A 15000-nucleotide genomic window follows, 5' to 3' on the forward strand; every position below is an offset into this window, starting at 1 on the left:
CATTTTTTTTCTCTCTCTCCCATCTTTCTTAGTAAATAATCCATTTATCTATCTTAATATTCCGATAAAGGTGTGAGGTAGAGAAAGAGAGAGAAAGATAGGGAGAGGGGTAGAAGGAGATAGAGAGAGAAATGTTAAAGATGAACTCTTTTTGTTCTTTTGGAAATTTAACGATCAAATTATAATCTTTATCTCTGTCAATCGCAAAATATTAATTAAATAATATTAATGTTAATTGAAAAATGATTAATTAGAAATACATATATATGTATATATGTATATATATATATATATATATATATATATATATATATATATAAAAGAGACTAATAGAAAGAAAAGCTTTTTATCGACGAATATCTCATAGAGATAAATGTCGATATAACGAATGTTTGAACGAAAGGAAATAAAATTGATCGATCAAGAATAGAAAAAAAAAAAAAAAAAAAAAAAAAAGGAAAGAAATTCGTATAAATTTTCCTGTCATATGTAATAATCGCACATGGGAGCACCAGTCAGCACTAGCAATAGCAAGAGCAGCAGTAGCTATGACACTCTAATTATTCCACCCACTTTATCTACTCACTCACAAAACCCCCTGTGTTCCGTTGGTAAGCCTTCGACCGGACATAGTTAAAACTCCAACGATAATGCGACTTTATCGCTACGTCGTTAACTCTATAATTAATCGAGTCGCGTTTTACACGAGTATTAGTTAGGTTAGCCCCAAGCTATTCGTTTGATTTCTCATCCCCCTCATCATAATGGTGATGGTAAAGATTATGGTGGTGGTAATGATAGCGGTAGTGGTATAGTGAGTGGTAAGCGTTTGGCGAGAACATATTTCTTTGAATGATAGTAAACAAGAGAAAAGGGGGAAGTGCGTAAGCACTTTGTCGACCCTTGTTTTATTCTCTCTCTCTCTCTCTCTCTCTCTCTCTCTCTCTCTCTCTCTCTCTCTCTCTCTCTCTCTCTCTCTCTCCTTTTCTTTTCCCTTTCTTCCTACTTCTCAACTTTTTTTTTTTCCTTTTTCTTCCTTTGCGCTCATTAACGACACAGCCAACTCTCAAACCACGTGCTACGTCCTTTCCAAACGCTTGTCTCCTTTTAATCGATCGATAATGCTGTTCAACAAAAATAAACTGTTTTTTCTTTTTCCTTTTATTTTTTTTCCTTCTTTTCTCTCTCCGACACGAAGTAAATAAACACGCATAAATACGAACGGAATCGCGCTCGCGCGCGTCCGCTCGCAGAGAGATTGAGATAGAGATAGAAATGGAGATAGAGAGAGAGAGAGAGAGAGAGAAAAAGAGAGACAAAGAGAGATTTGTATTTGATAGATATCGTGACATAGAATACTTGAGAATTTACTATAAGTAGAGGCGCGTATCACGTTTCATTATCGTGAGAGAAAAAATTATCGTTGGTAGAATTGAAAAGTTTTTAAAGAAACGTACGAGTTCTGACAATTTTTGGCATTGGCAAATGCGATAAATGATTTATTTTAAAACACCAAAAACAGCTCTATGCGATTTGGAAATACACTTAATCCAGGTTTTTTTTTTTTTTTATTATTATTATTATTATTATTATTAAACTTATTCGGCTAAATGTCTCTTTTTTATAAACTGTTGATGAACGTATTGTCAACTCGTGTGTGTGTGTGCGTGTTTGTATGTATATTAAAGAATGACATTATAAAACTTTATATTTTATGGAGTACGTCAATTTGACAGATTTTTGATGTCATGTTTAAAATTATAGAAAGAGAGAGAAAGAGAGAGAGAGAGAGAGAATAGGGGAGGGGAGAGAAAGACCTAAAATAAGACTTAGAAATTATAAATATGTACTATATTAAATATTTCTATTAAACATTAAAATTCGAATATAAATTAATAATTGATTTTGTGTTGGAAAAGAAAACAAAAACGAAAAAAAAAACAAAATAAGAATAAAAATTATATATATATTTGTATGTAATTTCAAAGTTGAATAAAATTATTCAAGGATTAAATAGTGCATAAAAAGATCTACGTAAAAGAAATTTTTCAAATTTCGCTATGAAGTTTTATATTTTAGATTAAATATAGAGAAAAAGAGCGAGAGAGAGAGAGAGAGAGAGAGAGAGAGAGAGAGAGAGAGAGAGAGAGGCGATGGGAGGAAGAGAGAAATAAAGAATACAAAAAAGAAAGAACCTTTTTCAAGCTTGGAAAAAAGAAGAATACGCTTTTAAAGAGTAGATCGAAATGCAGATGCAAGGTGCAGGAGCGCCCGCGCATAAACACAAATACACACATACACGGTGAGTGAACTTGCGATTGATCCAGAGACGCGTTTTATACCGCACATATACACACACATATACATACATACATACATACATACGTACATACATACATACATACATACATACATACATACATACATACATACATACATACATAGCAAAAGCAGATAGATACATACAATATACATATGTTATACAGACGGTGACGTTTCACGGAGCAAAACTGTCGGAACGTCGACCTTCCTCTGTGTGTGCGTGTGTATGTTATGTGTATGATCATTGAGAGAGACAGAGATAGAGAGACAGACAGATAGATAGATAGGAGAAACGGTTTCGTCTTACATACGACGTTGTGTGTCTCGTGCTCCGATAATGAGAATTATATAATGAAACACATGTAGTATGCGGACTCAGCAAATTTTCTATGTTTCTTTTTTCTTTTATTATTATTTTTTTTTTTTTTTACTTACACTTTTTTATTTTTATTTTTATTTTTTTTTTTTTTTTTTTTTTTTTTCTTATACGTGTTAGAACGCAGAAGAACAGGAGAGGAGGATAGTTAAATTAACGCCTAAGCGCATATTATACGAAGAGAGTAACATTCGTAACCCCGGAATAGTAATTATTACGACATGAAAAATCAGATGGAAGGATGAAGGAAGGGAGGTAGAAACGAGGGTAATGTTAATCATTACAAGTTCTCTGTGTTTAAAAAGGATCACATTGTAATCGTCCTCGTATTTCCCTTTTGAAATACATTTTACTACTCGTAAATGTCACATGGATTTTTTCTAACACATTTTCTTTTATTTGTTCTTGCTTCTTTTATACCTTTATATATATATATATAAAGTTATATAGAATATAACTGATCGATCTTTCAAAGAATTAAGATTAAAGAGTTAAGAGGCTTTACGAATAAGTTTCAAGGCTTTAAACGGGTTAGGGAATTTTTTTTTTTAATTTATGGGATTGAAAAAAATAATAATGATTGTTATGACGATTCGAATTTGTCGTGCAAAATCATTGAAGAAATTGTTACGTCAAATCGTATTATAAATTGAGTTATAAATTGTTTATTTATTTATTTATTTATTTATTTATCTATTTATTTATTTATTTATTTATTTATTTATTTATTTTTATTTTTTCATTTTATATTTTTTTTTGTAAGAAATGCAGATTAATGGACAATTAAAGTAATCATCAAGAGATTCAGGAGGAAAGATAAAATGAAGCTTAAGTAATCTAACATGATAATATCCTCAGCCATTGCAGATATATTTCAAGCTCCATATTCATAGGACATTTTGTTTATAGATCTCTGAAAGCTTATTCCGAATGTTTGTACATAGAAATCAAATAGTTACGATACCCTTTATATTACTAGTTCGTATTAGATACGTAATATCTCAAATTTTCATTCGTATTCTTATTATAAAATCATACATTTCATTTATTTAACGATTTAATTATCAACAAGCAACAAGGTTATTGCAAAATGATCTATGTGTATATTTACGATTAATAACGATTCTAATAACCTTAATATAGTAATCAATCATTGTAAGTATATTTATAGCCGATGACAAAGATATTAATAATACGGCATTAAGCGATAATTGATTTTATTAATATAACACCTTTTAAATAAACAAAATAAGAAAGTGAAAAATGTTTGGATTTTATGTTAGAACCCAAGAGGAGGTAGTTGATTGGTTGAATTCGATTCTAGAAGTTTTTTCTTTATTTCTAAAACTCGATTGGTCGATCAACGACCTGAACCAAGGGTCGATTTCTCGACCAATCAGATTCAACGTTGTAATATCAAGCGAATATTTTGATTGGATAAGGATGATGATAAGTATGATTATACACACATATATATACATGTATATATATATATATATTTATATACATACACACACATGGATATATATATACATATATACACATATATACATATATATACATACATATACATATATAGATTTCCAGTAAGTTCGACGACATTATAGGGTCGAGCAAACACGATTAAATGGTATTGGATGTGGTAGAGGGTGAGAAAGATGAGATAGTATGATGGATAGAAAAAGAAAGAGGGAGAGAGAGGGAGAGAGAGAGAAGCTAGAAAAGAGCCGGGATGATAGAGAAAGCAAGAAAGTAAAGGAGTAGAGAAGAGCGTGTTCCGGAAGGGCAGTCGCCGGCATTCCGGATCAATACTCCCACCGCCGTCGCTTCTCTGGGGGTTTGTCGGGGTGGTAGATTTTCTCTCACTCTCTTCCCACCCTTTCTCTCTCTCTCTCTCTCTCTCTCTCTCTCTCTCTCTCTCTCTCCCCCTCTCTCTCTCTCTCTCTCCTCTTCTCTTCTCTTCTCTTTCTCTGCTCCACACGTAATACACGAAATCCGTGGTCTCGTCCAACTACATCCGTTACTTTCCTACTTGCATCGCTTCGATCCGTTCTCTCTCTCTCTCTCTCTACTTCCCTCCTCCCTTCTTCCCTCTTACTCACTCACTCACTCACCTACTCGCTCTTTCTCCCTCTTCACTCCTACCACTTATACTCTTTATCTATATATCTCTTTCTCTTTAATATCTTTTTCTTTTTCTTTTTCTTTTTCTTTTTCTTTTTTTCTCTTCTCTTTTCCTTTCTCTTCTCCTTTCTCTTCTCTTTAATACGTTCATACGCACGAGAAATTTACGCGCAGGACGTTTTGTACTCCAGCATGAATTAAACTCTCATAAATCGATTAAATCGGGAATTTGTATAGTGTATGTATGTATACATATTTTTTTTTTTTTTTTTTTTTTTCCCCTTTAAGAGTTATGTGTAAAAGTTCCGTAACACTTTAGAGAATTTAATTTTATTATCGAGATGTATATAATTACCCTTATCTTTTTGTTCTCTCTCTCTCTCTTTCTCTCTCTCTCCTTTCTAAAATTCCATCGTAAACATAGTAATAATTCTTGACAATTTATTCATTTCGTTCTGTATCGCGTTGTTTCTACTAAAAAAAAAAAAAAAAAGTTAAAAAGGAAAGTAAAAAAAGAAAGTAAAAAAAAAGAAGAAAGAAAAGAAAAAAGAAAAAAACAAGTATCCTATCTCGAAACAATAAGACACTTGAAACTTTTAAATGTATATATAGTATATGGTATGATACATCTCTAGTTATATGTCGTTGATATTACTTTGAATGAAAAATAATGTAAAGAAAGAAAAATAAAAGAAAAAAAAAACGAAGATTGGATCATACGTTGTTTTCTCAATGATAGATAGATTTGTATTTTTATGAATTCTGCGAAGAAGGAAATCTCTCTCGATAGTAATATATCATAAAGAAATGAGTCAGACGAAGATTAAATTACATCGTGTCGAATGTATGTACATACTTATGTACTATGTATCAGAAGTATTTGTATCAGAAGTTCAAAGGGTCAATTCTTCGCTTGTAAGAGATGTAAAGAATGTTTCTTTTGGTTAGTCCATTAGTCAGTCGTGGTGAAAATACAACACACACACACACACATACACACACACATCTTCCCTTGGGTCATCCCTATGCGCCACCCTCGAGTTCTTCTTTACTTCTTTCCTTCTTTCCTTCAATTTTTATTCGCTCGTTTTTTTTTTATTTCCTTTTTTTTTTCTTTTTTTTTCTTTTTCTTTTTCTTTTCTTTTTGTTCTTCTATGACAAATGGTCGACTTTAAACTACGAGAGAGTTACTTATCCACAGTTTCATCCATCCAATCCCGATTTCTTTCGAATTGTTGACAATTCTGTGTCACAAAAAGAGGAAGAGGAAAAGACAGATAGAGATAGATAGAGAGGGTGGGATTGGGTGGGCTGGGTTGGGAGGCGAAAGAAAAAAGAAAGAAAGATACTTCTCTTTTCCTTTTAAATTGTTAGTAGGTAGGTTAGCCAACAGGATTATATTAAATATTGTGCAAACGATTTTACGAGTCACTGGCGCGAAAAAAATTCCTGGCGTCTCTCACAACAAATAGGATGTGATGTACATTTCTTCAGGGATGAAAATGAAAGAAAAAAGAAAGGGAGAAAGAAAGAAAAAGTAAAAAGATACGAATAAAAGATTAAAGAATTTCTAGCGACAAAGTTTGAAGAAAGATTAAATGTCACGTGAAGTTATTATAAATAAACAAATAAATAATATGATCCGAAAGAGTGGAACTTTTCATTGAGGCGTCAGATTGCGAACGATTAATGAAATTAAAGGGAAAAGAAAGTAATAATAATAAAAAAAAAAAAAAAAAAAAAAAAAAAAAAAAAAAAAAAAGAAAAGAAGAAACAGAAAAAAGGTAGAAGTAATGTATTATATTTCCCTTTCTTTCATGTTTCTCTTTTTCTCTCCTCTTTTAACTTTAAACGTGGTTCTACTTTATCCTATCGTTCATTAAAGGCGAAATAATTATCATCGATTCTTTATTTTTTTTTATTCGAGAAAACGTTCGTTTCTCGTTTTCAAACGATCCTTCTCTACGAACTTTCTTGACTTTCTGGATGACGTGGAATTTATTTGGCTAAAGTATCAAAGAGAAATCGATAAAAAAAAAAAAAATAAAAATAAAATAAAATAAAATAAAAGAAAGAAAAGAATAAAAAGGAAAAATAAAATAATAATAATAATAAAAATAAAACAAAAGAAAAAAGAAAAAATTTTAACTCAAGATTGAAGGAAAGGGGATGGTGGTAAGGATAGATAGAAGGACGATAGGGGGGATGATAGAGGTAAAAAATAAACTAGAAATATGTGAACAGTGTTACATATCAAAGTGAAAAAGAATTGTTGCACAAAGGATTGCTGCGCACTATATTCGATATCGTTAAGGTTTGCTGTGTTAACTGTTTTAACTGTTTCAACGTATTATCTCATCATTGTAATCAGGGGAAATAATGACGCTCGATCCGAACGGATTCTACGAGGAACATATATATATATATATGTATATATATATATAATAATACATATATAACAAGGACGTACACGCAAGTGAACAAGCGAGGAAGCAAAGCAAGCGAACGAACGAACGAACGAACGAACGAACGAACGAACGTACGTACGTTTATACTATGATGCACGATGGTGGGTATCGTCGTCGTCGTCGCGACCGATACGAGTACGTGAAAGTACGTCGTGTGTTATGAATGAAATTATAAATACGAACACGCTAGATAATCATGCACACGTAACTCGGAAACGAGCGGCAAGCAGAACCGAGCCGAGCAGAGCCAGCAGTATATAAACTCTATTTTTGGAATTGTTCGCGCGACGAAAGGCCGCCCGATTTCTCGTTTATCGACCATTTATCGTACCTTTAACCGATTAATGTTCCTTTCTTCTTTTCTTTTTTTTTTTTAATATATATTTATTAATTTTTCTTCCTTTTTTCTTTTTTTTATATATATTTATATAAAGAGCAATAAAAATGTATAACCCCGTGATCATGAAAGTGATATCCAAGTCGTTCGAGATATTAATAGACGTATTTTTTCTCTCTATGCATTATATTCTTTAAAAAATTTTTTTTTCTTTTTTTTCTTTCTCTCCTTTTTTTTGTGATAAGAAAAGATAAAGAGTTATGCATTTTTCAAGAATAAATATACTTCTTTCTATTTTTCTTTCCTGGGTTTTTTTTTGTGTGTGTACAGTCATTATAGAAATAAATAATTTTTATATTATTCATAATGTTGAAATGTTTTGATACCGAAAATATATATATATATATATATATGGCTTAGAAATCATAAATCATTCATAATTAGCGCGGCACGTATATAATAATAAAAGATCGTTTAATTATTAATCGTACGAAATTATCGATAGTCGATAATTTCTTGAATAATCAAGTCCTTCTAGATTAGATTAATAAGAAATTTGAAAAATATTTTATCTATGTTTGATAATTCGCCTTTTTAAGAATTATCAAGATTGTTACAACGTATTGACGCCTCGTTTTAATAACGAGAAAGATATGATATACTTTGAGGTTAACTTGCTATTACTGATCGATACTTGTTCGATTATTCTTTTTCTTTTATTTTATTAATGATTATCTGTCGATAACGATGCATTTCTTTATTATCGACTAAGACAATCGTTAATTTCAATTAGTTAGGTAAATCAGTTTGACGAAGTGTTCGTATGATCTTGACATTTCTCTGTTTTTTTCACTGAAGTACTCTACGTCACATTTGACTCCTTTCTTCAATGACAAGATTCGCCACGAAAATTGACATCGTGCCCGGAATGAAAGCTTGTAACTGATCCAAAACATATTTAGAGTTTCTTCATCATCTTCGGCGCATTAGCTTCTTCATGCAACATCGATCTCGTTTCTTTGAAATGCAATCGTTAAACAAAACAAAAGAGAGAGAGAGAGAGAGAGAGAGAGAGAGAGAGAGAGAGAGAGAGAGAGAGAGAGAGAGAGAGAGAGAAGGAGAGAGAAAATCGAAATATAAAAATACTTTGGCTATAGATCTCTATTTAATTTAATTAACAACAAAATATAAAAAAAACAAGAAACGTACGTACGTGCAAGAATTATTAATTCGATAGTTCAATCGAAGTATAATCGAAATAATTTTCTTTCGAGTTCTCTCTCTCTCTTTCTCTCTCTTTCGCATGCGTGCGCACGCGCACTGCGCGCACGATTGTTATCGAACGATCCACGTGGATAAGCGAAATATTTCCACTATGATTTTTAATGAATTCATTCGTACGACAAACGAAATTAAAGCTAGTTCGATCCAGTCTTACATATTTTCTTTTTACGCTAATAGTTCGTGATCATTTTATTTTCTGTTTATCAATCGAAATGTTAAATGTAAGATCAATCAATGTGTAAGATCAATCATATAAACTAAAAGTTTTATTACAATATTGTTTTTGTTCCCCTTTGACGCGCATATTTTTGCATTGACATAAAATATATGTTAATACGTGTAATTTACGTATGTACGTATCGTTAGAGATTAAGAAATTAATTGAATTTTCGTGAAATTTCGTGAAAGATCGTTCAACATTTTTTCAGGTTTTAACCTATAAAAAAAAGTTTATAAATAAAATATATTTGTTCCTGTACTGAACTAACTGTTCGAAAAAAGACGATCGCACGAAATACACAGTATGATGTTTTTTTCTTTATCACCGCGGGGCATTACGAGTTCATTACAAAGAGGAATTATTAAAGAGGTAGTACTACGTCACGTGTCTCTTCCTTCGTACTTTTAGCGACGTAAATGTTTCTTTTTCCTTTTCATTTTTTCCCTCCCTCCTCTCCTGACCCTTCTTTTTCTTTTTTCCCTCTTTTTCTCTCCCTTCATTTTCTCAAAGACTCTCATCATCTCTCGTTACGATATAACGCGTAATTAAAGTTTAAATTTTCGTCATTACCCGCCACGACGCCATTTTAACTCGTGCGCTTTTTTTTTTTTTTTTTTTTTTTTTTTTTTTTTTTTTTTTTTTTTTTCGTAATATTCCCAACCATATTCGTAATCTGAAGATACGGTATATCGATGTGATAACGGAAAAAAATATACTTTTTTTACGCCGATAATTATTTCATCGAGAGATAGAGACAGAGATAAAGATAGAGATAGATATAGAGATAGAAATAGAGATAAAGAGAGAGATAGAGAGAAAAGGCCATGACCGTTTATGTTACTATATCTCGGATGAAAGGGTCTTTCGTAACGCTTCTTTTACGTATACCACTATCTCACATATGTATCTACGCGTATCCTATGTGTTAGTGTAACACGTATGTATGATATATATGCTTACTATACAATGTATATATCGAACGGTTTATCCGTAACCTCCTACGTAGAGAAGACAACGGCTACTGTTCTTTTCACTTTTTCTCTCCCCCCTCTCCCCTCCCACACCCTCCCCCTCTCCCCTCTCCCTCTCCCTTCCTCTTTCCCTCCCTTTTTCCTTTTTTTTTTCTTTCTTTTTTTTTCTTTTTTCTTTTTCTCTTGTTACAAATTACATTTCTCGTTTACGCAAGAACTTTAAATGAAAATAACATTTTCTCGAAATACATTCGTTCCTAAATATCGATCTCAACGAAGGTTTTTTTTTTTAATGGGTAATTACATCAATTTCAGAATTTAATATGTGACGAGCTTTCAAAAATAAATAACGACGAAATTGGAACAATATTAGTTGGAAATTTTTCTCAATTCCATTTTGCTGATTGATATATAATAGTAAGTAAAATATATTTTTGTAGCGTTACGAAACGAAAATGAAATTCTCCGTGAAAGTCGGAATAATCTACAAACGAAAGAAGAGCATTATCCTACGATCGTTTTAACGTGGATTATATATATATATATATATATATATATATTGAAATCCGTAAATAGCTTTTATCCGTACGCAAATAAATTTTTCCTTAACATTATTTGAATCTAGGTAATCTCATCGATATAATGTAATTAAATTAGGAACGAATGGAGAAAAAGATGGAAGCAAGCAAGAGGCTAATATTGTTGATGCAAAGAGATGTTCAAAGATGAATATTAGTTGTTCAAAGGAAAAAGAGGAATTATTAAAAAAATGATGAAATTTAATGCACATCAAAGTCCGTTCATTTCCATAAAAAGAAAAAAGAAAAATGGCAGAAAGAACACGAGATAGATTCATAATATAATTTTTTGTATTTTCTTTTTTTTTTCTTTTTCAATCCTAGCAAAACTAAACTCGAATTGTTGTTCTTTACCATTGATTTAATTATTATGGATTTAAAGAACGGATTATGAGAACGTTCTTTTTTTTTCTTCTTCTTTTCCTTTCGTTTTTTTTTTCTCTCTTTCTTTTTTTGTTTCTCTTCTTCTTTTTTACTTATTCAACAAATTCAAATTCATTTTCTTTTACCTGTTTTTCTTTAAAGAATTCTCCGTGGAGAAATAAATATTCCTGATATTTTCGTTCGGAAGAAGAGAATAAGAAATATGAAAGAATCTATGTTGAAACATTTTGCGAATCGTATATTTATATAGCATAAAATTTGCATGATACCTGCGACTGGATATGTGGAATTCAATAAAGCCGCGGTTCCGAAGCCTTTACGAGTAGCAAACTTTTTATCGATGCGAGGGCGCCACCGTTTCAACATTTTTCTCAAACAAATGCGCCGTTTTGTCGGCATTGTAAAGAAATTTATTGGTATTTTCCTTATTATTATTATTATTGTTATTATTATTATTATTATTATTATTATTATTATTATTATTATTATTATTATTATTATTATTATTATTATTATTATTATTATTATTATTATTACTATTATATATATAGACGTGTACATATAAGAAATTATTATTTTAAACGTTCACATTTAGACGTAAAAGATCGAACGATCGATCTTTTGCGTCTAAAGGATTATAACGACGCATAAGTTTTAATGGTACCCTCATGAACGCATTTCCGGTTGGTAAACAGATTTAATATGATTACTTTTTGTTAGTATGGCCTCAAAATGTCCAGAATTTTAACAAAGGTGCGCCAATTGTTTTCGATCGTTACTTTTTATCGTTCAAATATGATCGTGCATCTTTCTTTGTTATTATCCTATAACATCTTAAAAGAAGAAAAGAATCATCTATTCTTTGTAGTTTGAAAAAAGAAAAGGCGATTGATGTTGAAATTTACGTGGTTCTTAAGTATTTAATCAATTTAAAAAATAAAAAAAAAATGATACACATTATTTTATGTGCGTATGTATATATAATGTTCGCATTATTCGTATATATAATATTCGCATTATTCGTTGTTCAATTTTTTTTTTCTTTCTTATTTTATATATTTTTCTTTGTTGTTTTTTCGTGTTTTCTTTTTGTTTTTGTTTTTTCTTTTTTTGTCTAATTTTTTTCTAGACACCTACGAGGTTCGTCCGATATTTTCGTGCAAAGTTATTTTCGCTATAACACCCACGCGTTGTTAACTGATTCGCACAAAAAAAAAAGAAAAAAGAAACTATTTCGATTCGACCATTACAAAGTGAATAAATAAAATGACGATCATTCAAAATAATTCAGGCATTTTTAGCGAACGTGTTAATTTTCGATGACGTTTGATATAAAAGAGAGAAAGAGGTGACAGTAAAAAGTATGAAGAAAATAAAACACGAAGGGAGAAAAAATATTTATATAAAATCGTAAATAACGAAGAAGAAGAATATGGCGGAAAAGTTTATCTATGGGCAGACAAAGATAAAAAGAAAGAAAGAGAGAGGAACTCGGATACTCGATTTTCTTTGTAACAGGTATACGCTTTTTCTCTCTTCACTTTTATTTCGTACTCGTTCCCTGGGGGTAAATGTCGGCTCACATATGTGTGAGTGTTACTTCTAATGGGAAAGATAATGATCCTTGAGTCGCTTTCCTAGTCCGAGACAACTTTTGAGATCTGGACTTTGTCTGGGCAGTCAGTGTAGTTTTTTCATCTGTTACGGTTAGTCGACCGTGCTAACTTAAAAAAAAAAAGAAAAAAAAGAAGAAGAAAAGAAGAAGAAGAAAAAAGAAAGAAAGGAAGAAAGAAAGAAAGAAAGAAAAATATCTTCGTCACGCTTAAATTCCTAAAAAGGGGAATTCGACTTAGACAATGTCGCGATATTTTACAAAAAAATGTTGCCAGACAATCTTGAAAAATGTCATCGAATTATCGATGAAGCATAAATGATCTTTCCAATTGTTTGAAGAAGAAAAAAAAGTTCGCGGAAAAGAGGAATAAATTCGAAATAGAAAAGGGAAAAGAAAAAGGTCGACTTTTTTTTACAATTTTGGTACAAATCTAAAAAACAAATTTTGTTCTTTTTTCCCCATTGAAATTGCAATTGACCATTGAGTTTAGATTTGTATATTACTTGCTATACATCTGGATTAGTATCAACAATTTCATTGACATCACGACTACGCCAATATAGTACAATCATCATTCCTTTAACGATTAATTATCTACACACATACATCTCAAGAACAAAAATGATAACGTAATATGATAATATATCACATTCAAGATATTCTATTGATAGAAATTAACTTTTGTAATACATACAAATGTATATGTGATAGAACGTGATCAAATTGATAGGAATATTCAAGCAGAGGTATTGTCTTTATTCTTTTTCTAATTTAAACTATTAAAATAATCGAAAGAATAGAGAAAGAAAGGAAAAAGAAAAAAAAATCATTAAACGTATAATATCAATTTTATTAATGACTTGGCTCTTTGCGATATTATAAAAATGAGAAGGAATATGGAGACTGTCATTGTCCGCATTATCGGTCACGTTGATCCATTTAATAATCTTTAGATGGGAAAGATCTTAGTGGCTGTGTTCCAATTTCTTTAATCTAGAGAAAGAAAAAGTGGGAGAAGGTCGGAGAAGGATACCTTTCTACAATTTCTAGGACGATAAAAATATTTCTTTAAGAATTTTTATCAACGATCAATGTAATCAATTCATTCGATTCGTTTTTTCTTTTTCTTTTTTTTCTCTTCTTCTTTTTTTTCACTTCTTCTTTCTTTTTTTTCCATAGCTTTAATATCATATGATTATTTGATTTTATTTTTTTTTTTTTTTTTGTAATTGGGAAAACAAAAATTGAGATAAGAGTTTATAATTTACAATATTTGTTTTATAGAAAATTATTGAATTTACATAAATATTGTTCACGTTGTAAGTTGAAATTGAAAAGAAAAAAAAGGGATGTATTTTAAAGAGAGAGCCTATCGACGATAATCATATAACGAAAAGAAAGGTTCTCGTTCATGATATTATTTTCATATTTGCTTCTTGCAGCACGTAGATAGAATATTGTACGATTAATACCGGTAACGACATAATGATGGTACTAATGAATGGTCAGAGAACGTACGAACGTGTTCTCACGTATCTATATGTATAGTGTTCTTCATTGAAATACAACAATGACGGGTTCTTGCGAAAGGAAATCCGAGGATGATTGAATAGTCACCCTCGATACTTTATGTCCATAAAGCAAACTAACTCGACCAGGAACTTTGCTTAAAATAAATACAATATTAATAAAATATTAATAAATTTAATTTTATATATACATATATATATATATATATATATATATATATTAATAGAATAATAGATAAATAATATATACTGATACGTAATAATTATAATTAGTATAAATATTAATTAAATTATTATCGGTACATATTACAGTATATTATTATTATTATTATTATATATATATATATATATAGTATAAATATTATTTTTTATATGTATATTAAAAATATATTATACATATATTTATACATTTATTACATACTATAATATGTAAATAATATAATTTTTCATGTATTTATCATGAAAATGATTATCCATTTATCATTATATCAAAAATAATTTATATCGTTATAATTATATAATGATATAAATTAGCTTTTAATAATTTTTATGAAATATTTTATCGATAACATTCATTAATTTATTTTACAGATGTTACACCGTCAGAGCAAGAAGATTTGTTTATTAGAAAACTTCGGCAATGCTGTGTGGCGTTCGATTTTATGGATCCGATGGCGGATCTCAAGGGGAAGGAAATTAAACGCAGTACCCTCAACGAATTGGTGGAATACATCACGGCTGGACGAGGCGTTCTTACCGAACCTGTTTACCCAGAAATCATCAAGATGGTAT

General features: G+C 30.5%; 1 protein-coding gene across 5 annotated transcripts in view; it reads left to right on the plus strand.

Annotated features, from left to right (window-relative positions):
* wdb (serine/threonine-protein phosphatase regulatory subunit widerborst) overlaps positions 1-15000 on the plus strand; it is a 34460-nt gene that overhangs the window by 14387 nt on the left and 5073 nt on the right. For all 5 annotated transcript variants that reach the window (XM_035876756.2, XM_085659876.1, XM_085659874.1 and 2 more), the window contains one exon: positions 14800-14996. In XM_035876756.2, the coding sequence (XP_035732649.1) occupies positions 14800-14996 (197 nt within the window). The remainder of the gene's footprint in view (positions 1-14799; positions 14997-15000) is intronic.

This window comes from Vespa mandarinia, chromosome 10, assembly GCF_050613455.1.
Source record: "Vespa mandarinia isolate Hongniang chromosome 10, ASM5061345v1, whole genome shotgun sequence".
NCBI classification, from domain to species: domain Eukaryota; kingdom Metazoa; phylum Arthropoda; class Insecta; order Hymenoptera; family Vespidae; genus Vespa; species Vespa mandarinia.